Here is a 25,693-nt window from a genome sequence, read left to right on the forward strand (position 1 = left end):
GATATTCCTCAGAAGCGTGCCTCACTTCTGTGTCTGGAAGCTGAAGATACATTAATGTTGACTTTTAGTCAGAATCCTTTGTGGATGTGGGATTATAAGAAAATATTTAATCAGTAGACACATTTGAGATGAGATGAGATTAGGGTTAGAACTACATTTTGCCTAGAATGCAGTTTAAAGACAAATTTAGAGAAAAATGCATGAAAAGTGTGAAAAGTTTCAACAAAATTAGCAAAATTTCTTAGTGAAGATTCAGCATATCCCTAATAATAGCAGCATAGACCTCTGGAGGATCTTCATACAGGCTGCCATGTTAGAACAATGGAAATGATCAAATGTCTCAGAATAAATTACATTTCAAAACTCATAGGCCTGTTACAGACTGTCAAAATAAAGCTGCTTTGGGTCTCTTTGGAGGTATGCCGTTTAAATGATGCATGCATCCTAAGAATCTGGAAGCTGCACCAAAGCTGCACTCCAGTGCTTAGGAATGGAGTGTGGCTTTGGCATGACCTCCGGACTCTTAGGACCCATGCATCATTTAAATAGCATACCTCCAAAGAGACCCGAAGCAGCTTTATTTTGGCAGTCTGTAACAGGCCATAGTTTCCTGAAGGATAAACAGCAATACCCTACTTTCACAAGCACCTCCCCCTGGTCCTGGCAGTAAAAATACAACAATAACAGAGTATCTGCAAATCTGCTTCCCTTTCATGACACCCCAAAACCTCCAGCTTTATGTGGCCACATTAATCAGTCTAATAATGCGGACAGCCATTGAAACACCTCATATGTGAAAGAGCAGTGCCCTATATCCTCCTCCATCACCATCACCATTATTTTTATTTGTGTGTTACTTTTCCAAATTGTAGTTAAAGCAGCTTACAGTAGGATATTGCTCAACATCTTATGTGATGAGAACTTGACAACTTTTTAAATATGGTTGGACTGTAACTCCCATCATTCCCCACCAGTGGTTATGCTGGATAAGTCTTTAGGAATTTCAGTTCAAGAGCATTTGAACTCAGTTTGAATTACTGATATACACACACACAAACATCATAGTATATCAAATACATTTCACAATATGTTGCATGCCCTTTAGTAAGTTAAGGAAGGCACAATTACGTTTCCTTGAAAACACGTAAACACACTTTTTCTTGAAGGGTTGGTTTGGTAGATGTAGGTTTTCAAGAAAAAGTATCTTTATGTATATAGAGATATCAGTAGCAAAATTATATCCATGTAATGACACAGTCAATACTGTTTAAAGATCAAGTCAGACATTTAAAAAAAGGAAAGTATTTGTGACTCCTTGTGACACAAAGAAATAATAATAATTCCATATTGAAATCAGGACAGATTTTCATACTCAAAACATAAATTTATTTGTGTGAGTAAAGCCATGTGGCCACCAGCAGTTTATGGCTGTTGGCAACAGCAGTCAATTTTCATGGTCTCCACAAGCGGATCTTGTTAGATGTTGCTGTAACCAAGAGCCACCTGCTTTTGATTTGCACATCCTCTTCCTTGTGGGGGATCCTATGAGCGATGAAACTGTCCCAAATGTGCAAATGTTGCATAAACATATGGACATATAACTTGGAAAATATGCCCCAAATATGGGCAACCCTATCTCAAAGGACTGCAATGTGGTCCAAGTGGACTCTCTGGCAAGTGAAATAACACCACCAATTGATATGGCCATTCATCTTTAAGTGTGTGTATTATTGTCTCTGTGTGTTTTACGACAATTTTTTTTTTTAAATATATTTTTTATTTGTTGTGCATCAGGAATCCGGGTGTCTGAATATATTTAAATATACTTTAAATAAACTATGGGGCAAAACAGACGGCCCCAAAGGAGCAGCTTCTGGCCACCCATTTGAGCATCGGATCAGAGCCATGGCAACTACACACCTCAGCCCCAACTCAGCATTTCCCAGACTCAAAAAGGAGCAGCAGAAAGCCACTCCTTTTTGAGCCGGGGAAAAGCCGGCTTTGCTGCCATGGCAGTGGCTTTTCAATGTTTCTGTGGTGTGGCATGTATAAACATCACTCTTCAGAAATACCATGAAGCCACCGCACATGTGGTCAGCCATGCAGCTTTTCGGTGGCCTGGGGGTGTGCATTTTCTGAACCCCAATAGCTCTTACTGCTAGTCTGTTTTGCCCCTGTCTAATAAATAATAGTGCTGGTTAGTGACATACTAGAAAATGTTGCATAAGACAACATTACATTAGACAGACCATGATATGATCCATCAAAAAGTAAGTCATAAAGGATGTTGTCTTATACAAAACAGACAACTGGCCACTCTAGTTCAACATATTGCCTATACCAGCAGCAACTCTCTAGGGTTTCAAAAGCACTAGCTGGGAATGGTATAGAATATGGAAACCTTCTGTTTCACATTCACCTCTCTGTGGAAGATGATTTTTACCCATGAGCTACAGCCCTGTCATAGGCGGGTTATAGACCGCCCATTTGGGGCGGTCTGCACCCGCCCCTTTCCCCGCCGGATCGGGGCCTCAGCGTGTAGAGCGGCAGCCGCTGAGGCCCCAATCCGCCGCTTTTCAGGCTGCGGGGAAGCAGCAAAACGCCGCTTCCCCGCAGCCTGAAAAGGGGTGTCCCTGGGGCTTCAAGCCCCAAAGACACCCCGCGGCGGCGGGGAGAAGAGAAAGGGGCCGCTTGGCCCCTTTCTCTTTTAGTCCGCTGGGCACAGCCGTCTGAAGGCTGCGCCCAGCGGACTAAACCAGGAAGGGGCTTTGAAACGGAGCTCCTTCCTGCTCTGTGTTCAGGGTGCACTAAGCGCCCTGGCGCGGAGCAAGGACGTCACGTCCGCGCTGCCCCGTCTAGAGGCGGCGCGGACGTGACGTCCTCACGGCGGCGGCCATATGGAAGGGCCGCCACCGTTTAGTGCGTGACGAGCACGCACTAGGGTTAGGGCAGTGCGGAAGCACCGCCCTTTTGTAACCCTAGTGCGTGCTCGTCACGCACTAAAGTGCCGGTTTGTAACTGGCCATAGTTCTTATGCCTCGGAGGACCAAAGTGCACTTTAAAGTGAATATATGGCATCCGACAACGTACTTCTTTATGCTCTTTCATTAATGATAGCTATGGAAGTGGCACTGGTTATTGTTACTGGTAACACAGAATACAACTAAAGGTCATGTATTTCTCCTTTCTCTTGCCATGACTAGAACCAAAATCCACCCTACACAAATGGAAGACTTGTGGGGAAGAGTTCCCATTTCCACTAATGGCAACTCTTTTTTTTCCTTTTTTTTTGGTAAATGGTTTAGATATAGACAGGAGGGATTTTCATTTTGAACATGGGTCGGGAGGGAAAAGACAAGTCCCTTAAATGCTGTATTTTCAGCATGTCTATAATGAAAGAAAAACAGATATACACTATGCTTTTAGTATAACAGGATCATTTAAGAGAAAGTTCCTTTAACTGTTCATAGATTCCAAGTATCAGCAAACCTTAGTAAATATAAAGCACATTATTCCACCATGGAGATGCAATTTTAAAAACAAAAAATAGAGCATGAAAAAAACAGAACATTATAATTTAAAGTACATCTGCTGCTGTTTTCAACATGCTTTCTGCTAACCTGGTCACAATCTACACTGCTGACAACAGAAGACTGTATGTATAAAAGAATACTTGCAACAATTTTAACTATTTGACAATTCAGCAATTTGATGCTTTTAACTTTTCCCTATAGTCCAAACACCTGGAAGAGTATTCTAGGGAAAATATGGAGCTTATATGCTTTTTTACACACTGCAGCTTCAGATTTACCATCTGGTAGAATTTAGGTCAAATCTGCTGCTATTTTATGATTGTAGGCTTAATCTCAGTAATATTCCCCATTGATACACCAATATGTTTTCAGACTAGTGCACATATGTAGCTGCTGTTAAAAATATGCACCAATAAGGAACGCTTTCTGAAAAAGTTTACTAAGACCAATTACTGACATTCAGCCACTTATTCTACATTAGATACTGCTTTAAAGTTCAGTTTTTCTAATTAGAGTACTGATAAGTTAATACTGATTTTTAGTATCTAGGTCCTTTTTCCCAATGAAATGACAAAAACAAGTGGGACAGGTACCGTGGGTCATGTCCCAGCTCCTGACTCTCACATAGTCATTTGAAATTATAAGAGCCCAAGACTATGTGACTCTATGTATGTAAATTGCTCTCCTTGTGATGATATATTTACCTTTGTGATGCATGTATTTATCTTTCCATCAAAATCAGTGTATGAAGCAGCTACAGTAAAACCAACCTTTTTCAGGAATAGTGAAATCGAGTGCCTTGGAGGGTGGTGGAGTCTCCAGCTTTGGAGGTCTGTACCCAGAAGTTGGATGGGTGTCTTTCAGGAGTGCTTTAGTAGTGTATTCCTGCATGGCAGGGGGTTGGATGAGATGGCCCTTGTGGTCCCTTCCAGCTCTAAGATTCTATGATTCTGGGAATTTGACTCTTAGAGGGAAAACCTCATATACATAGACCTGTATGAACACTGTCCAGATTGATTAAACAAACACAATTATCTAGAAGAGCAGAGAATGTTTAACATTTATCTCATGCTTCCTCCAACATACATTCCATATACACTCCTTGGATCTCCTTATGCTGTGTGTTCTAGTGGTACACTTACTTTCCAAGTTAGGTTTCCCCAAGGTATATCATATGAAGTCATGTTCTTGGATGCCCAGAATTGCAAAGTGTTATTGCTGGGGTTGTTTGGCTCCACACAGCTGCATCTAGAAAGGAAAACAAATAGATTATATATAGGTATAAAAACAGATATCTTTTAAGCAAAAGCTACACCATCAAAATTCCTTAAGAAGGCTATGGCTAATAACATATAAAAACCCATTCCTTTAAAATGTCCATGTACCTTTACAATGGAAAACTTCCAGGACTAAACAAACCTCCCCCAGATATTAGTGGACCACAATCCTAACGCCTGCAATTATACCCACATGCTCTGATAACTCCTCAAATTCTACAATTTACCTTTTAAAAGCCTTACCCACACTCTGTGGGATGTGGGGCTCTTCTCTTTGTGTTTTTGCACCCTCCCTGGTCTGTTTTATGCCCTGGGACTGGCTTTTGAAATCACTTGAAATGATCAGAAATCAGTTTTTTTCCCAAATAAAAGGGACCCCTCCCCTCCTCTAAGCAGCATCTGGAAGCCCAAAACATGATTATGTTTCTCCCCACACTCCTTAGAGTGTGAGGGGTGTATCAGTGTGGCTCATAAGAATTTGTGAAACAAAAAGTCAGTAACTCTAACATGTCATAAAGTTTATACACTCTCAAGATTTCTGCACAGTGGCCATCATTATTTTCTATACCATTAATTATATTAACTGATTCACGCGCGCACACACACACACACACACACACACACACCTACCTTGAATTCCCTGAGATATGCCTCTAATGAAAGTAAATCCCTGGACTAAAACCATAGAACATCCCATGACAGAAATATAGTTTGTTGCTTTGTGAACAAATCCTAGGCTCACGTACTCCATTCCTCCCCTTCCCTCTCATCTCCCTTCCCAAAACTGTGAAGAGTCAAGAAAGCATTTGCTTTCTTTTCAGTAACCCAGTTGGTTGCTTGGGACAAACAGTGACTATTGTTAATTGATTCTGATCCTGTTTGGATAAACTGCAGTTAAAATTAATGATAGTTTCCCACAGTGATATAACAACAAACTATATTAGTTAAAATAGAAGTGGATCCTACTGGTCTTTTCTCTGTGACCACACAGGAAGACAGAAACAAAGCTGCACACACAATACTAAACTGTTTAGTTTTATGTTCAACCCAGGCGAACAATGTGGTAACCATGATATGCCCAATGCATAATCCCAGAGTACCAGCTGCTCAACCCTGAGGCCAGCTCTTAGCCCCCATGGTTAGTCAGATGATCAATTTATTTTACAATCAGCTTTTAAACTTGATTCTTAAAGTAAAGTAAAGCAATTTACATAAATTAAGGCATAATGAGCACCAGACACATATAAAACTGTCAGCATGGAGCCACAGTGTTGGAGTATTCGGTGACTAAATTCTAGACCCATAGTGTATGCTCTGGCAGGCAATAGCTGTCCAAGGCCTTTGTCAGAAAAAGCTCTTTGGCAGAAAACTAAACTCTGATCCTTTTAACTGAGAGTAACTATAGAACCTTACAACAAAAAATGTGTTTTGACACTGAACTTGCAGAATCCAACCCCATGTACTCCATGTACTCATGATCCCCAGCTAGGAGATCTGTTAAAGTGAAAATGGAAGTACCAAGAAAAAATGCCACAGAACAAGGATCCTGTCTAGACTGGGATTTAAAAATGTAAAATCTGAACAAACAGGTCTTCTCCAAGATTCTTTTGCTTCTTCAGAAAAAAAGATCCATATTACTCTCATAAAATAACAATAACTGGCAATTTACTACCATTCAGTGGTAATCTAAATCTTCCACCTGAGGTAACCATCCATCTCTATATATAAATATAAAAAATAGATCTGTACTGAAATATTCACTCCAGACTTTGTTTTTAGCATTCCATGAATGGACAGGCCCTGAAGATCCCCAATCATTTCTAGCAGTGAGAGCAAATTTCTACAATTTTAAGAGGTTGGCAGCAAGTGGGATATGACATGAAACGAGGTGACATAGGGGATGTACAGCCAGCCAGAAGGGGGACCTGTGGCAATCGCACACCACAGCCCCAATCTGGCCTTTCTAGGGTGTGATAAGGTTCCTTTTTGCACCCTGAAAAGTGTGTGATAGCCACAGTGCTGCACCTTTACAGTCCTCCTTTGACGCTGCATCATGTGGATGCATGCAGCACCAGAGGAGCGCCGTGACACCTTGATGCTAAGCCCCGACTCTGCCCCCAAGCCAGCCTTTAAGACCTGTCTTAGACACTGTTAGGCCCATGTGGAAATTTGTGAAGTAAAATAACACAACTGGGCTGCTTAGGCAACTCTGTTTTTAGCAACAAAGGTTTTTCTTCTTCTTCTTCATTTTTTAAGCAGTAGGAGAAAAACCTTCAGCTACTTCATTTGACATAGCAAGCCACCTGTAATTTTGAATATAGGAAGAATGTATCTTCTCCTCCAACTGTCTGATTTAATAAAGCCCCATTTAATCCTCTGTCATTCCCCTTTTTCAACTGTTTTTTTTTTAAATGTCCCAGTTTCTCTTTCCATCTCCCATTTTCCCTCATTGTCTTCAGCTTACTTCAGTTGCTTCAAACTGAGTACAAAATTTAAAAGCAGATTGTACTAAATTAACTCAGCAAAGGGAAGACCACAGGAGGGGGCAGAATCTGACCCTTTCCAGCAGGCTCAGGCAAAAGCAGCCTCTCCTAGCTTGTCTGTTCTTTACCTGTCAAGGTTTCAGTCTGTGAAATGTTGGAGGGTATATAATGTTCAATGAATGCCAATGCTGCATTACAATCTGCATGTTTTAAACATTGGGTAAGAAACAGCCTCCTCACTATTGAAAACCATTGAGCAACACACATTTAAACACTCACGGCTGATGGGCACTTTCCATTCCATTCCATCCTAGCAGGGGGTTCTCACATAAACTCAGTTGTCAGACTTGGCCGACAGAATACATTGATGCCTTCAGCCTGAGCAACATGTCAGAATGACATGAACTTGGCACCTTGAATACCTCCGAGAGTGGGATATTATGCTCCTAAATGCATGTCATGGACAGATTGTAATATGCATATTACCATGCCAAAAATGCTTAAAATTATTCAGTATGATCTGTTAATAATTGAGTAACTTCTGGTAAAGATTTTTTTTTTAATGTCAGAAAACAGAAATTCAGTGCTCTGGGGGAACAAAATGGCTTAGCCAGAAAGGTAAGAAAGACAGGTGATGAACTAATTTCTGGACTTTACACTGATCAGAGAATATGTGCTTCTAACACAAGAAATGGTCAAGACTGAAAATTAAAATGGAGGATACATTCCTGGATTTACCATGGTAATGTGAAATCATGGGTAACAGTACTATTAAAATGAATTGTTTCTGGCAGAAGTTGACCATAGACTCACACTAGAGGCCCTAGAGACTCCTAGAGAGAATACCTCTCTAGGCATTTCTAGGACCTACAGTACAACTCATCCACCAGGAACATATCACAGAATTGGGCTGGAGGATCGATTACATGGTTACAAAACATTTTTTTTCAGATGCAGGTAAGTGAAACTGTGGGTATCTGTCCCATGGATGTTTGTTTATTTATTTATTTAGCGCTGTAGATTTGCACAGTGCTGTACATACATGTATTTCAGAATCCTACTTTGAGAAGGCAAATAGTCATACAGTGCAGTGTTTTTTTATTTTGCCTTTCAGAAAGTATCAGCATTTGCTGGTATGCATGAAAATTATGGGAATGCAGTTGCAGCCAAGATATCCTTTGGTTCAGCATCTACATTACAAATGCCCAATATTTTTCACAAATCACAGAGGAGGGAAAAGACAGAGGAACAAAGAGGAGACAGAATGGTGAGAAATAAAAGGGAGTTGCCATGACAACCTATTTAATAGACAAGGACAAGACAGAAAGAAAAGGGTCACCAAAAAGAGATAGTCCAGGAAGCAAGTTTTGCTTACTTACTAAATAGAGCAAATGTTTATGTAGCCCAATGGCCTAGAAAATGTGATTGCATTTATCCTACTTTCTTAAAAAATATTCATGGTTATAGCATGGCAGCATAAAGATTGCTTTGGCGAATGCTGCACCCAATACTATTTTGTAGTTGTCTTAAAGTAGTTGTACAATGTTTACAAAATTAAGCAGGATTACAAGCCAAACATTTGAATACTAAAACATTCTCTCTTCCATTGGAAGCGCCTACAATGACGGCAAGAGAAATGCTGCATACACATTCCATGTTCACCCTTCTATTATCCATCATGTCTACAATCCAAAGGCTGCACTTCTGAAGCTCTCATGCATCTATAGTCTGGTTTGTGAAACACATAAAATTTCTGTGTTAGAGGTGGGGTGATAAAGTTAGTCTTCTGCTAGTATCAGAACTTGTGCAAACAGGTGTATGGAAGCAAAAGGATCGCTGCACTATCTCTCGCTTCTTTTATCTCCAAATCTCCTAAACTCTTGAATCATGTTTGCAGAACTGTAGAATAGTAGCAACTACTTTACATCTGTTCATTATTCTTATCTAGTTCCTTCATATCTGTCTTTCTAAATCTTAAGATGCATTTACACTGCAGAAATAATGTAGTCTGACACCATTTTAGTGCCACGGATCCATCCTACAGAATCCTAGGATTTCTAGTTTAGTGAGGCACCTACACTCTTTGGCAAAGAAAGCTAAAGACCCTGTAAAACTACAAATCCCAGGATTCCACAGGATGGAGCTACAGCATTTGTGGTACAGCTTTAGTCTTTGTCTTTTTTCTTCTGATTACAGTCTCCATTTTTACTGATGCTTGAACAAAGTATAGGAAAGCTTTATCAAATTTGTTAAGTTGATCACCCAGTTTTAAGTTATGCAAATCTTCTGGAGTCATTATTTTTCTCTTTTTAATATTCGACTGTAACCTGGCTTTTGAATTTTCTTTCTTAACTACTTAATCAGTAGTTATGCCAGCTCTTTGTTAATTTTTGCCAGTAATATGGTGTTCACGTTCCTTCCCCACCTCACAATTTCCATGCCTCCTTTCACTGAGTCTAATCTTGCTTTCCATGTAATATATTTTGTGTATAATTTAAACAGATGGGGGATAAAATGCAGCTTTGCCTTACGATCTTGCCAAAGGGAAACAATTCTGCTTCTCCTGTTCACAGTATAGATTACACATCAGGACAATCAAATATTGTGACACTCTTATTTCTCTTAGAGTGATCCACAGTTCTTTAATTATCTATGCTGTCAAAGGCTTTGCTATAATCTACAAAACAGAAATTAGTTTTTCTCTGCAATTCTTTGGTTTGTTCCATTAGCCAGTGTATGTTGGTAGTATGACCTCTAGTGTCTGTTCTTTTTCTGACAGCTCTTTGTACATTTGGCTTCTCTTGACCCATACATGATAAAAGTCTTTGTTGTAAAACCTTGTGCATCATTTTGCTTGCATACTTGAAAAATATGTGGTGCCTTTAAATTCTCTAGCTAGTGTCAAGCAGAATGTTCAGAAATACCACCACCAAACTGTACTGTGATTCTTCTTAATGGTTTTTAGCCTTAATCTTAAGCAACAAGTCAAGTTTATTCAGCAACAGCACAGAAATATATTTGGAACAAACCCCAAGGAGCATTTGTCTACACTTCAGTGCTGGTGCTTGAAGGCAAATAACTAACTAATCATATTTTCATAAACTGCCCCAACAGGTGGAATATTGACTTACTTCTGACAGGCATCATTCAGATAGACATATAGATAGTAGGCATAGAGTTCTTGCTTCCTCCTCAGTCAGAGGTGAACAGCTTCAGCAAGTATGAAGACTTCCTGTCATAAATGCCACCAAAAAACCCAAAACCAAAACAGAAAGCCAGAAACAACAGGAAGAAAACTTTATTTTCGGGGGGGGGGGGGGGGAGGTTTTTAAATATATATATCAAAAAGTCAGTGGAGGGAGATGGGCTGCAATTTATTTTAAAAATGAATGGCTGTTCCTTGCTATTACCAGGAGAGGCAATTCACACTCTGTATGTATGTGTGCACCTTCATGATCATGTGGCTTATCAACTTATGGGAATCCCATGAATTTCATAGGGTTTTTAAAGCAAGGAATACTCACATGTGGTTTTGTCAGTTCCTTCTTCTGAAATATAGCCAACAGCACCTGGTATTCATTGGTGGTCTCCCATCCAAGTACTAACCAGGGCTGACCCTGCTTAACCTCCAAGGTTACACAGGATCTGGCACCTTTAGGACATTTGGGCCCTTATTCAACAGGGCAGAGGGGCAGGCTGTGGATTCTGAAGGGTGAAGGGTATGCATCCCCAAGGCTTAGTTTTGCAATCCCTTGTGCTAAACAGACGGCAATTGGGGGGGGGGGGGGGCAAGAGATATATGGTTTTCCATGTGGAGGCATGACACAGGAGGACATGAAGAGTTACATAACCTAGTACAATTATAACTTGTCAGGTGATGTTACAACATCTGGGGAAACCATCTGAAAGGCACATGCCTTGTAGGGGATTCTGATGAAGTCCTGACATTAATTGGCTAATATGGCAGTACTATTTTAAGAGAGTTCTGCCTCAAAGGAATATCTGGAGGGACAAGTGCAACTTCAATAGGACTCTCTAGACTGTGTATTTTATAAAAGGCAATGAGGGAAATGGGGAATATTACTCATCAAGGTTAGATTAAAAGAACAAGTCACACCTACATACCAGTTTCAAAGAGATCATATAAAATTACACCAGTGTCTTAATGTAGAATACATTTATTTTAAAAGAGCTTTCTTATCAATAACAAAAGTATCATAAAGGAAGGTACATAAAAGTTCATGTACACAAACACAAAGGCAGGCATATATATATCCTTTCTAGGATTAAAATGAAGGTACCAAATGGTTTTGTTGTGTTCATTCAGCTCTCTCTGCTAGATAATTTGTGCAACTCCTGATCCAGCAGCATGCTCTATAACCAATTAAGTTTAGACATATAACTATAAAAGATGATGCAAAGAGAGAAGATATAATAGCTGGGCCAGAAGGAAGATCATCAGAGAAAATTAGCTAGCCTAATGAGGACAAACCATCTCATGAAAATAGGACCATGGTCATTGACACTGTGTAAAATACTATGCCAGATCTAGATTTATACAGGCTTTGTTCACACTGCATTTTAAACTGGTCTCCAAACCAGATTTAATTGGTGTCATTCTCACTTGTGCTGGGTTTTCCTGACTCAAATTAGGTTGTGCCAGGTTTTTTTTACCTTAATTAGGATGTCATTCACAGTTGCGCTGGGTTTTTCTGACCTAGATTGGGGGGGGGGGGGGGGGGGCGCGTGGTGCAAATCCGCCTTAACCCGTTTTTTGTTTGTTTGTTTGTTTGTTTTTGTAATGGGGATTTCTGTGGTTCTTTTCAAAAGTACTTTTTTGCAGCAGCAAAATGGGAACTCAAAAGTTGATCCCATTCAGAGCATCACGGCACCTCTGCTCTTTGTCCCCTATCCCATTAATAAGAAAGTGCTCCAGGAGGCTCCTCCGGTTACAAGTGCATGATGGGAACGGAGCGGGAGCTGTGATTACACTTCCGTAGAACCATGGGGGATCACACTCCTGGTGCTTGCGTGATGTTTGGGGGGCACTTGCATGACGTTTAGCACACGGAAGGACCTCCATGTGATGAATTCCTATGATGCAGCATTTTCTTCCCATTGTAGAAAGGGGAAGAGGCAATTGTTTCCACTGATTCTTCCTTCTTCCCATTGTGACTGGAAGGCAGATCAGGGAATTGGGGTTATGCCTGAGCTGGATGGGGATACACTCCCCCTGAAATCTCAGGCTCACAGCTTGGGTGTGCTCCTGGACTCCACTCTGAGCCTGGATGCCCGGGTTTCAGCAGTGGCCAGGAGTGCATTTGCACAATTCAAACTTGTGCGCCAGTTGTGCCCATTCCTTGAGACGTGAAATGTGGCTACAGTGACACATGCTTTGGTTACATCCCATTTGGACTACTGTAATGCGCTCTACATGAGGCTACCTTTGGAAACTGTTCGGAAACTTCAGCATGTCCAAAATGCCGCAGCTAGAATGCTGACCAGAGCCAGTTACAGAGAACGTATAACTCCTGTATTGAAACAGCTTTACTGGCTATCAGTTTGTTTCCGAGCACAATTCAAAGTGCTGGTCATGACCTATAAAGCCCTACGCAGCTTAGGTCGAAACTATTTGAGAGAACATATCTCCCCATACGAACCACCTAGAGCCCTAAGATCCTCAGGAGAAGGCTTTCTCTTGGTCCCACCACCATCTCAGGCTTGCTTGGTGAGGACACAAGAGAGAGTGTTCTCAGTGGCTGCTCCCACCCTGTGGAACTCCCTTCCATGAGAGACTAGGCTGGCCCCCTCACTGTTGATCTTTCACTGGCAGGCGAAGACATTTTTATTTAAATGGGCCTTTTAAGATCTTGCAGGCTTGGTTTTATTGGAGGATGAGGGGGTTGGTTTTGGATTACTATTTTTAACTTTATATGTTTTAAACTTTATCAGATGAATGCGACGATCAGGAGCGCCTGTTATCAGCTTCGGCTGATACGCCAGCTGCGCCCTTTCCTGGAAGTAAAGGACCTAGAAACTGTTGTACATTCACTGGTAACTTCATGACTTGATTTCTGTAATGCACTCTACATGGGGCTACCCCTTGTGCCTAGTCCAGAAACTTCAACTAGTGCAAAATATGGCAGCCAGGCTGGTCGCCGGAAAAACTAGGAGTGACCGAATAACACCCATCTTAAAATCTCTTCACTGGCTGCCTATTAGTTTCCGGGCACAGTACAAGGTGTTGGTTATAACCTTTAAAGCCCTACATGGCTTGGGTCCAACCTATTTGAGGGATCGCCTGCTTCCATATAATCCGCCCCGCACCCTCAGGTCCTCTTGGGAGGAATCTATTGCAGCCTTTAAAAACCAGACTAACTGCTACCTCCCAGAGGGCCTTCTCTTCAATTGCTCCCAAACTATGGAACGGTCTGCCAGACAAGATCCGTCAAATTGGCAGTTTAGACCGCTTTAAAAAAGCTGTGAAGACGGATCTCTTCCGGCAGGCCTTTCCTGAATAAAAGTGCCTGGCCACAGAATGACTGCCCCTCACATCATGTATCAGCCCACCGCTCTGTCCTCACTGTGTTTTTTATTGTGTTTTTAACAGATGTTTTAATTGTAACTTGTTTAATCCTGTTTTAAGGGGGGGGGGGGAATTTGGGATATAAATTTGTAAATGTGGATTTTAACATGTTGTAAGCCGCTTTGATTGTCCTGTCACAGAAAAGTGGGACATAAATAAAAGTTTTATTATTATTATTTTATATTTTTAATTTTTAATATTTTTTTGATTTTAATTCTACAATTTTAATTTTTGTTTTAATGTGTTTTATATGTGTTGTTAGCCGTCTTGGGCCCCACTTTGGGAGAAAGGAGGGATAAAAATAAAATGAAATAAAATAAAAAATAAATATTAAATTGGCAGCAATAAAATAAACAACACAGGTTAAAACAGGTTAAAAACAGCATAGGCTAACAATCATGTAGTGCCTGGGAATGCTTCCCTAAACAGGATTGTCTTCAACTCAGCTTTGAGACTGGTTAAAGAGGTAATGGACCATGCTTGTGCGGGAAGGAGGTTCCACAAGTAGGGGGTGGCAAGTGAAAGCGGGAGGATCCGAGCCAAAGAAGTGGAAATCCTTGGATGGGACAATAGTCCTTGGTTACCAGAAGGTAAGGAGACACCAACTCCGACTGGTAAGAGGGGCCAATCCATGCAGAGCTTTAAAAATCACTAACAGAAGTTTGTAACGAATACAGAAAGGGAGAGGGAACCAGTGGAGGGATGACAGTAAAGGAGAGATGTGATTGATCTGGTGAGCGGACATGATGATGCGTGCAGCTGAATGTTGAACAGAAACAGATGAAGGTGGGAAAGAGGAAGCCCCGTCAAAAGAAGGTTACAATAATCCAGTCATGAAACCACTACTGCATGGACCAGAATCTTGGCAGGATGCAAAAGAAATGGTCTGATTTTCACAACTACAAGCTTCAGAATGCGACAGAAGGCAGTCAGAACAGAAAAAGTGGAATAGCAGCACTATACAGCACTATGTAGTGCAGTAATCTACAAATTTTAAAACTGGATTTTGGCATATATACATTCCAAAATCTATACAAATTGTTCAAAAGTGACAATTTTTCAGAGAGGTGCATACAATGCATGTTGTTGTTGCTGTTTGCTGTTGTTATTGCTATTATTATTATTTTAATTTCTATCCTTCCATCCTTCTCAGTGTGGAACTTAAAGCAGTTTACAACAGATTTAAAAATATTACATTAAAATCCCACAAAATACAAAAGTTAAAATGAGATAATGCCATGAAAAATTAAAACCAGATTAACGTATATATATCACTAAAATGCACACACACACCAGCACAACAAGATCCAGCACATTATTATGTAAAGTAGATAGGGTGCCAGTCTCTCTGGGAAGGGAGCCTGGGGGCAGCCACTGAGAAGGTTCTCTCCAGTGTTCCCACCAGATGTATCCATAAGGGAGGTGGGACAGAGAGAAGGGCCTCCCCAGCAGACATCAAATCATGGTCCAGTTCATAAGGGAAAATACAGCCTTTCAAATAACCTGGACCTGAGCTGTATAGGGCTTTAGCAGTCACAACTAGCACTTTGAACTGTGCCCAGGAACAGACCGGCAGTGAGTGAAGCCATTACAAAGGCGTGTGTTTCCTGTAGCCACCCCAGTTTGCAATCTGGCTACTGCTCTTTGGACCAGTTGAAGTTTCCAAACACTCTTCTAAGGCAGGCCCAAACAAAATCTATGTTACAGTAATACAGCCAGGATGTAACTAAGGCACATGCCACTGTGGCCAGATCTGACAACCCAAGGAACAGAAACCGATGGCACCCTTATGCAAATACAGCATGCCCACGTCATATATGGGTGCGCTATATGCAGATTTGAGCTTATACTCAACCCCGTGTAGAAGTGCAAAGGGCGCAAGGGTGGCGCATCCCATTCGAATGAATGGGGCATGTGCCCGTGGCGTGCATGCCACCGTGCCGCCATGCTCACAAGCCCCAATCAAGTGAATGGGGCTCGAGCATACGTGGTTTTTGGCTTATGTGGGGGGGAGGTCCAAAACGGATCCCCCGCGTAAGCCAAGGGTGCACTGTACATTCTTGGACATTGCTGAAACCTGAGGTTCAGAGCTGGTTCCAGGAACACATCCAAGCTGTGGACCTGTGTCTTCAGGGGAGGCATAACTCCCATCCAGCATAGGCTGAATCCCTATTCGCTAATCTGCTTTTCAGATTACCAGGAGCACCTTATTTTTTTCTGGATTGAGTTTTAATTTGTTCACCCTCATCCAGTGCATTATCATACATACATACAAACTTACATACCCATATGCACCACTTTCAAAATTACTTAGAGTTTCAAAAGAGTTTGTGATGTGGTATGGAGGGCCAGTTTCCACAAGAGAGGAAAATATTTTAAAATCCACTGTTTGTGCTCCAAGCCTTCCATTTGCCCAGTTTTGATTCTGCATTAAAAATGTCTGAAAACTGGACACCATCTCCTCTTTACAATGCAGAATCAGAGGGTTATCTCATACAACAGACTAATCAGCATAGTTCAAAACAGGCACAAGTAAGACAAACTGTTTGGGGTGCAGCCACAGCAAAGAGAGAGAGCACATGCTCTGCCTCAGCAAGACTCCAGCATTTCCAGAGAGGTTTTCAGAAAACATGAGATGACAAACACCTTGTCTGAAATGCTGGACAGCAACTACCAGTGAGAGCAGATAGTACTGGCCTAGACAAATAGTGGTATACCTGAGGTGGTACAAAGCAACTTCTAGGGTTTCTGATCATTGGACTCTGACAATTCCTTCTTCACATATTTGAAGCAGCCATAAATGGAGGAAAGTGCTATAAAACATAATTCTTAATATAAGACAAGCTACATGTGTGCATTATTTCCCCTTTACACACAAGATTGAGGAAAGTGGGCTACTCTGCATGTACGCACATGTATATATTTTCTCTAGAATAAATTATATGTAGCTGCTCAAATGCAACTGCTTTGCTGGGCTAGCTCTTTCTGATTTGCTCAGGGAACAGGAGGAGCTGTTGACAGCCTTGTTCCTTTTCCAGGACATGAACTCCCTGAGCCAGGACTTCATCTGAGCTGAAAACATCCACAAAAACTATATATTCTGGAGGGACTTTCTAGCCTGAGAGTGCTTTTCTGACCTGTCTCTATTGCTGATGAAATGTTGATCATCATTTGCTTCTGAGTGGAAGAGAATCTCATCTTTACCCATGAGAATATTTCTCTGTTCACATTAGGTGAATCTAAAGAAACATACTTTTTGATAGCTCAGCACACTTTATCCAGCTGTGGCTTTAATGGTATTTAACAGATATTAACAGAAAAATACCGTGACTCTCTCAAGGATTTGCATTGCTCATCAAAGTGCAAATTACTTTTAGTGGTGGTGTACTGCAGTTTTTCCATGTAACTGCACTTAAACCTTGATAAATTCATGTGACTCTTGGGAAACTACTCTTGTGGATCTCTTACCATAAATCTACATTTTAGCTTCTTGTTAACTTCTCAAGAACTGGAGAAAATAAAGGATCTGATAAAACAATCTCAGCTAGCAGTTTATCCATTGCACAAAAATTGCATTTTATTGTCAATTATCATTCCACTCACTGCATGCACACTGATTGGTCTTTTCTCTGGATTCAACCCCTAGTGTCAAGTTAGTGGAACTTAGGTCCCACTGAAATCAAAATGACATTTAAGTTGCCTTGATTTTATTGTGATCTAAAAAAAAATCATTAAATTAGGGTGAGACGGACCTTTGGTCTCATCCAACAGGCTCTGTTTTTGTTCTTATGTTTCAGAGAAAGTAACTCTACAATTTAGTCTCTTATCTGTCAGACTCACTCTGTTTGAAAATGGAAGGGGTATTTTTACTCAACAAACATTGATCTAAAAATAAAACACCACTTTTCTGAAAGGGGATGAGAAACAGATGCTGTCTCTGATTATTTATTCACATCCAATATGTGTGAGTCATTGCTATTACAATTACACTTGCCCAGTACATACTCCCCTTTGTGATGCCCTCGTCACGTGCTAGGGTTGCCTGGGGGCAGAGCACCCAAACGCCCCTCAACCCTCTCACGTGACAAGAGTGTAACAATGGCATAACCTGTATACATAGGCACCACCATTGTTATGTAAGCACCACATTGCTCTTACGTACTGAGTGTGCCACTGGCACACTCGTTACGCCGCTGCTGCGCAGTAAAAAGAACCCACTTTTCATGGGTTCTTTTTCCTCTGCAGGGAAGCTGCGCAGTTTGGTGGCTGCGGCTTCCCTGAGGAGGAAAAACAGGCACCAGTAGGCCTCCCTTTTTGGGAGGTCTGTACTGCGCCACTGATGCAATAACATTTCACTTTGTATGGCATTAGGTTATTCATGTCAGAACCTGAGATGGACAAAGGGGCAATACAATGAGCACATATGAAAGTCTTCATCCCACTGGGGGCACTCCACTGCTCCATTCTTCCCAGTAGAAACACTAAGGAAATGCACCATAAAAAATCAATGCAATCATACTTACGAGTATTGTGTCAGTAAATCCAAATTATTATTCATGTTGATTGGATATGTCTCGCTGAGATGATAGAGTTTCTCTAAGGCCTCATAAATGAAAATGATGCAGATAAGGGATGCAAAAGCTTCTTCCGTAAAGCGAGTAATGTAGCACACAAGGGAACTTGCATCAGTTGCAACCAGAATGATGCACAAAGTTGCTGTCCATAAGCCAATGCTCGCTCTCAAAGAAAGATAAGACAGTCCATAATCCCTGTAAAAACATGTGGGGAAGGATATCATCTTCCAAACATATGTGAATATTAATAATAAGAAGAATAGAAAAGAAATGCTGTTTTAGGAGTGTACAACAATGAAAATAGTTACATATGATCCTTTCTGATTGTGATGCATATGACCAATGGAATGACATCAACCGTGTTTCAGTAATAAGGTTGCAACGTGTCCTTGCTGCTTAGAAAATGACCAAGTCTTCTGATGCTTTCTCTGTTGCTTAGCTTTCATCTCACTCCATCTACTGTCTTTAGAGCTGTGAGAATGCATTGTGGACATATTCCTGGAATTACCTAAACTAATTAATTAGTTAGAAGGACTTACTCAAATTAAGAATTGTAATATACTAATGGCACTCTTCTGCCTACTAGGAATCCCCCATTCAGAGTGGCTGCCCTCTCTACATTAAAAAAATGTTCACATACAGTTTCCTCTGTCAAAGCAGACGCCCCCCCTCCCCCCCCCCCCCCCGGGCTGCCCATTCTGCTTTTACCACAGAAATCAGGAGACCTGGAATGGAGAATCAATTTTGAAGCAGGATGATGCACATATATTTTAAATAAAATTGAGTAAGTCATACGATACAAATCCAAATGTACAAGGGGTTGTGACTTGTGGTCTGTCAAAGAGTCTCAAGAAAGTGATGCATGGAATAAGCTGCTAACTCTGCCACCTACTTCCATTGCCTTCATGTGGCACTTGAGATATAAAGTACAGTGGTCCCTCTGGATTCACGGCTTTGGCACTTGTGGTTTTGGTCATTTGCAAGGCCAAGGCTCTCTCCCTCCCCCCTCCCTCCCTTACCGGCATCTTCTGCCCAGCACTGGGGAATTTAATTGGAGCCTGGACCGCTGGGACTTGTAATCGGCCCCAGCAGCCATCAGGACTCTCTTTCCCAGCAGTGCTCAGGGCCTGGCATGCACACACCTCCGCTGCAGCCAATTGACATTTCGTGTGCCCATTGGCTGCGGCAAAGGAGGTGGGGTAAGTGAATGCTGGGCCATGAGCACTGCTGGGAAAAAGAGTCCTGATGGCTGCTGGAGCTAATTACAATCCCAGCAATCCAGGCTCCAATTAAAGTTCTCATCGCTAGGGGGAAGAGGGAGGGAGGGAGGGAGGGAGGGAGGGAGGGAGGGAATTTCACAAATAGTCAAGTCACATTGTCCCCAATAACACCATTGGGGACAATGGAACTTGAATATTTGCGAAATTTTGGATTTGCGGGCCCTACCCCCAGGACATATCCTCTGCAAATCTAGAGTGCCCATTGTACAACAAAATATAAAATCCACAAGAGTGACACCTTTATTGACCTACTAAAATGCACAAAATACATCATGCATGCTTTCAATGCTCCACTGGCTTTTTCCATCAGGCAAAAGTTGCTTTTAAAATCATACAGGAGAATAAAAGTGATGATGGTACAGTCACAAGCCTAAATTTTGTAGCAGATGTTGTTTCTGTTGTAGTTCAGTCATTCTGGATGGATCTCAACACAAGCAAAAACGTTTAGGTGTTGTATAGATACAACATCTGATCCAAAATGTAGGCCTCTACCATTGTTATCTATCTTCTCCTGTATGATTTTTAATATCTTTTGCCCGATGAAGAAACCCGCAGAACTTCATAAAATTGCATGATGTATTTTGTGCATTTCAGTTGGCCAATAAAGTTATTTTTCTTTTGTGGACTTTGGATTTTGTTGTATTTTTGCTAAATAGCCAACACACCAACTCCTGAATATGTTTCCCTGAGATGTAAAGGAATACTCTAGGGTAAGAAAGGACAACCAGTGGCTTGCAATATGTTATTGGACCACAAATCCCATCATCCCTTAACACTGGTTATACTAGCTGGGATTATGCAAGTCCAGCCACATCTGCCAAGCCACATATTCCTGGGCCCATGAACCAGCAGACAGAAGCTAATGTATGCATATTTTCCAACAAAAGACAGAAAAATAATCAAAATGCTGTACATCATACAAGATTTACTACTGTTTTTGGCTTTGGTAATCTCTAGGATAGAAGGGAATCAAGACAGAAATAATGAAAAGCCCCAAGAAACATTTGTTAAAAAGATGGCAACTTACTTGCAAAATTTGAATAATATCTTTTCAAATACCAGAACTGGTCCTGTGCTACCTAGTATGGTAAGAGGTTGCCCACCAAAAAGTGAGTAGGCTATCCCAGTCATAGATGCACCAAACAAAGATTCTATTGCACTCTGTATACGAAGTAAAAAACATAATGAGAAGGTTAGAACTATTATTTCAGTAATAAGAGAACAGCTGTAATTTTGAGTAGGGGCCTGTGTTTGTTTTAGCTAATGAATCATTCCAAATGTTGTTGCTATTTTCAATTAATCATTCATGCTTAGAAAATGGCCATCATCTACCATAAACAGATAAAATATGCAAAATAAGAATGCTTATTAAAGTACAACACATACTATACGACCTTCCGTCGCTTCTCCCAGAAGACCGCCAAACGTGATAACAGGAGACATACAAGCACAGTAGAGAAACAGAAATGATGCTAAACACTGCAAACTGAATGCGTCGGTGAAGTCACTCAAAAAGAATGGTGCTTTCCTCTTTATATCTAAAATCAAGCCCCCAAAAAGCCTACAAGAATGAAAAACAAAGGTATGCTTTAAGTCAAAACTTGCTTCTTAATTTTGAAACATAACAAAACAGTAGTTCATATCACATTCACTTTTTAAATAACCATTTGAATTAGCTCTTGGCATTCACTTTTATTTTTAAAAATTGTGACACAGATGAGCCCTCTCTCAAAATTATATTAACATTCTAATACATGGAGGGTGGAAATTCAGTTGTTCCTTCCTGTTTGTTAATTATTTCCGCAGCTCTCCCTATAATAGAAGTGTTCCATGTATAAAAATCTGGCCTTTTCTTCTCTGGTAACAGCCTTGAATTTTCTTTGCAGATGCTTCAAGTGATTGGAAGTACTTCAATGTTAGTAGGTGCAATGACCTGAAAATTAATCTTGGAGATATATGTTTAACTTATTCCTTTTACCTTTTTATTAATTATATATATTAAAAAACTATGGCCAAAAAACTCTTCCATAAAAGAGAGAAAGAGAAAGGGGGAAATGTGTGAGAGAGAACAGTTTTCTTTGCATTTTACTCTTTAACAAATTAACTTCAATAAATTCTTCTAAGCAGGCTACACCTAGATGCCAACATTTCATGGCCACAGATATGCAAATGCTTCAAACACCTGATGTAATAGGCATATTGCCACAGAAACATCAGAGAAACGACAAGATGGTGTCTTGTTCAGTTTCAGCATCATTCAGAGATAGACAGATGTTAAAACTGTAGGATCCACTTCTTTTTCACTACAACCCTGAGGTTTACCAGGTTGGGTTAAAAATATCAATGGCAACAGAAAGAATAAGACTTTGCTGCCATCCCCCTTTCCCCATCTTGCCATTCCTTCAGTAATCTGCTGGTTTACCTGTATAGCTGTAAATCATAATGGGATCACAACCCTCCAGGTGTTGCTGGAACTGCTGCTTCCAGCAATCCTTGTGACCTTAATCAATGGTGAGGCAATACAAGAACATTGATAGAGGCTTATTTTGTCCACCTTTACTATAATTCATACTATTGTAATCATGGGTATATGTCAGTTTCAACAATGAGTTTTGTTTTTATAAGGCACAAGCACATGCACCAAACAACTCTTCCACTTTAATGAGGGAAAATTATTTTAGAGCACACTTGTTTATCATGGATTGGTCAGACTCTTCATTTCAAGAAAGTGCTATCTCTGTACATCACATCAGAAACAGCACTTCAGATAGGCATATCAGATAGGCATCCCCAAATAATATATAGGTAAAGGTAAAGGTAGTCCCTTGACATGAATGTCTAGTCATAACTGCCTGAAGGGATCAGTGCTCATCTCTGCTAATAAGCCAAAGAGCCAGGGTTTTCCGAGGACTACTCCGGTGGTCATGTGGCCAGCATGACTGCACCGAATGCTGTTACCTTCCCACTTAAGTGGTACCTATCTATCTAATTTTATTTGCATGCTTTTGAACTGCTAGGCTGGCAGAAGCTGGGATTAGTGAAAGGAGCTCACCCCATCATGCAGCACTTGGACCTGAAACTGCCAACCTTCTGATCTTCCAATCGTCAGAATTGGCATCTTAACCACTAAGCCACCACATCCCAGTAATCTATAGTATAGTATAGTATAGTATAGTATAGTATAGTATAGTATAGTATAGTATAGTATAGATAATCTATAATATCTGTAAAAACAAAATATTGTATTTGAAATCATGTTTGTTATTATGCTCTTGTGAGGCATGTACTGTGTTAGATTATTCATCAAAGTTTAATGAGTTCTTGCAGGGTACAGAAAGCCTCTGGCAGCAGGGGAAAAGATCCTTCCCCCAGCTTAACCCTATATAACATCAGGAGCTGCAGACCACAGGCTACAGACTCCCAAGATCTGTTCTGGCTCCCCATCTGTTTGACATTTGAAAGGGTGGGTGGCAGAAAAGTCATAGCCTTCCAGGATCCTTTTCTGACTCTTCCAGCATCCACCTGCCTCCACCCATAGGGCATGAAGAGGGGATGGCCATCCACCTGCCCCCACCCATAGGGCATGGAGAGGGGGACGATAGTCTCATCGTCTGTGTTCACAGCAATGCAGACATCATTGTCATGCACCAAGTAGCACAACACAGCCTGTGACGATCCTTCTTGCTGAGCTGTCGCTTCTACCCTTCTGGCTTGTGAGGACAGGAAATATGTGAGCTTGGAGGAGGGGGTAGTTTTCCTTAAGTCTACTGGAAGACTGAGAAAAGGACTAGAGGAGGATTCTCTTTGTTGTAATTTTCAGACACTTGAAAAGCCCTTTTCTCATTCATACATTCTTTCCATCCCTACTTCTTACTAACCTTCCAGTACGTTGTAATTCTGGCCCTGAGTGTCCTCCAAGTGGCTCTGGGTCTCCATGGGCAGCAGTTCCATTTGGCACACTGGGAATCTTACGCTTCTCCTACACAGGCAGAAAAGTGGATATTATTTCTGTGCTTCCCCTCCCCACCCCATTTCAAATCATTGACTGGAAAGGAAACTGCTAAGGTCAGTTAGCAGGTTGTTCATGCTTCAAAAACCCTTTTACAGTTTTGCTTCACAAATGATAGAAATCACACAACAGAGTGTCTAATCTGTAAGGACTGTTGGCATCTGGATAGGCTATCCACAGTTTGACAGAAGCAGCTTGAAAACAGCAAGGACAGGAGGAGCCGGCTTATCAATTAATAACACCCCTCTCAGTTTTAGCACTAGCCCTGCCACAGGAAATGCACCAGTCTTTGTTGACACTTGGCAGCTTAGCTAGAAACAGTGGCATCTAGAATTTAAAAAAAAAAAAAAGATTACAGAATGTATCTGTACTACATAGTCATAGCAGTATCATCTCACTTTAAGTGCCATGTTTCCATCCTATAGAAACCTGGGATTTGTAGTGTGCAGAGTAACTTAGAATTCTCTACTACAGAGCATACTACAGAGCACATCAGCTGGCACACTGCTGATGGCTCACATACTGCTAAATATGAGACAGAAGAGTCATGAAGCACTGTCATTTTATAAATACAATGCACCTCTGGGAATTCTATGCTATCTACCATAGGATTGCATGGGATGAAGCCACAGAAGTTAAAGTGGGAGTACAAATACACTCTTAGTCATGCCTGCCCTCCTCCACAGCTCCTCGTGAGTTCCTAGCATATAGAAACTGCTGTACTATGACTGAGTCAAAATTTGGGGGGCTGAAAGAGCACAAGACAGGAAGAAGTAGGTCCTCAGGGTTTTGGCATGTTACCAAAGTTTGGAACAATTACTTTTTTGAACTAGAATTTCCAGAATCCCCAGAGATAAATTTCAAAAAGAATACACTTCATAAGCTTAGTACTATTACCCAGGTCCACCATTGTTGCCACCCCAACCCCTTTGTCCATGTTGGTTCAGAAGACATTTCTCATTAGAAGATCCATATAAGAGAACCCTATAAGCAAGGATATAACGTGGGATTGGGGCATTAAAATACTGAGCATATCGATGTCACAGCTTTAATTAAATGTCCTCAAGGATAAGATACAAGTCCCTATGAGCCAAATTTATGGGGGCATGGCTTTCTGAATTTATGGAAAAACTTATTTTAGGTGGACTCCCGAAGAGGCATGTCATCTGTGACTCCAGAAGGAGCATGTTATCTGGGATGTTGCTGATGGCTCTGTCAGAGACGAAAGAATTACAAAGCACTGTCACTTTATAAATACAGCTATTTGGGTTTTATTGAAAACATTGCCAAATGCAATTACCATGGTATCCATCCCCTCCACCACCACCACCTGGCCTTCTCATCAGGACAAAGCAAGGTGGTGAAGGCAAGCTTTTGCCTATACTCCTTCTCTGCCACCTGGCCTTCTTCTCAGGAGAAAGCCAGGCAGTGGAGGAACATTGCAGAGTGTGTGTTCACCTGTCCTCCTCTTCCTCCACCACCTGGACTCCTCAAGAGAAAGCCAGGAGGTGGGGGAGCCTTGCAAGGTGAGCGTTCATCCTTTCTCCTCTTACTCTGTATGGCCCTCTCATCAGGAGGAGCCTTGAAGTCATTCCACATCCCTGTGGGCCACCCAAAGTCCTTTAGTGGGCTGCATGTGGCCCCAGGCCATATGTTGTAAGACCTGCCATAAGCCTTAAGAGCCACACTTAGTGGCTGTACAGACAGCCCCTAAGAGATGGCATGATGCCACCCCTCTCCTAGCCAGATTGGGCTGCAGCAACCACATGCCATGGCCCTGATTCAGCCTTTCCAGGGCATAAAAAGGAGCGCCAGGAAAGTGCCATGATGCGGCGTGCCATGTGACAGTTGAGGCATGCGTCATATGGACACAATGCCCCGACCATGCCCCCAGGCCGGCCTTAATGAGAGCCCCTTAATGAGCTATCCATGGTGCTGCACACTAGCACCA

General features: G+C 41.4%; 1 protein-coding gene across 7 annotated transcripts in view; it reads right to left on the reverse strand.

The window, feature by feature from the left end:
- Positions 1-25,693, reverse strand: part of SLC4A10 (solute carrier family 4 member 10) — a 202,862-nt gene that overhangs the window by 34,267 nt on the left and 142,902 nt on the right. For all 7 annotated transcript variants that reach the window (XM_089519890.1, XM_089519886.1, XM_089519891.1 and 4 more), the window contains 5 exons: positions 23,612-23,712; positions 21,120-21,294; positions 20,761-20,894; positions 18,403-18,648; positions 4,676-4,781 (listed from right to left, as the gene is read on the reverse strand). In XM_089519890.1, the coding sequence (XP_089376016.1) occupies positions 4,676-4,781; positions 18,403-18,648; positions 20,761-20,894; positions 21,120-21,294; positions 23,612-23,712 (762 nt within the window). The remainder of the gene's footprint in view (positions 1-4,675; positions 4,782-18,402; positions 18,649-20,760; positions 20,895-21,119; positions 21,295-23,611; positions 23,713-25,693) is intronic.

This window comes from Sceloporus occidentalis, unplaced genomic scaffold (assembly GCF_023333645.1).
Source record: "Sceloporus occidentalis isolate IW3139 unplaced genomic scaffold, rSceOcc1.0.p SCAF_4, whole genome shotgun sequence".
NCBI lineage: Eukaryota > Metazoa > Chordata > Lepidosauria > Squamata > Phrynosomatidae > Sceloporus > Sceloporus occidentalis.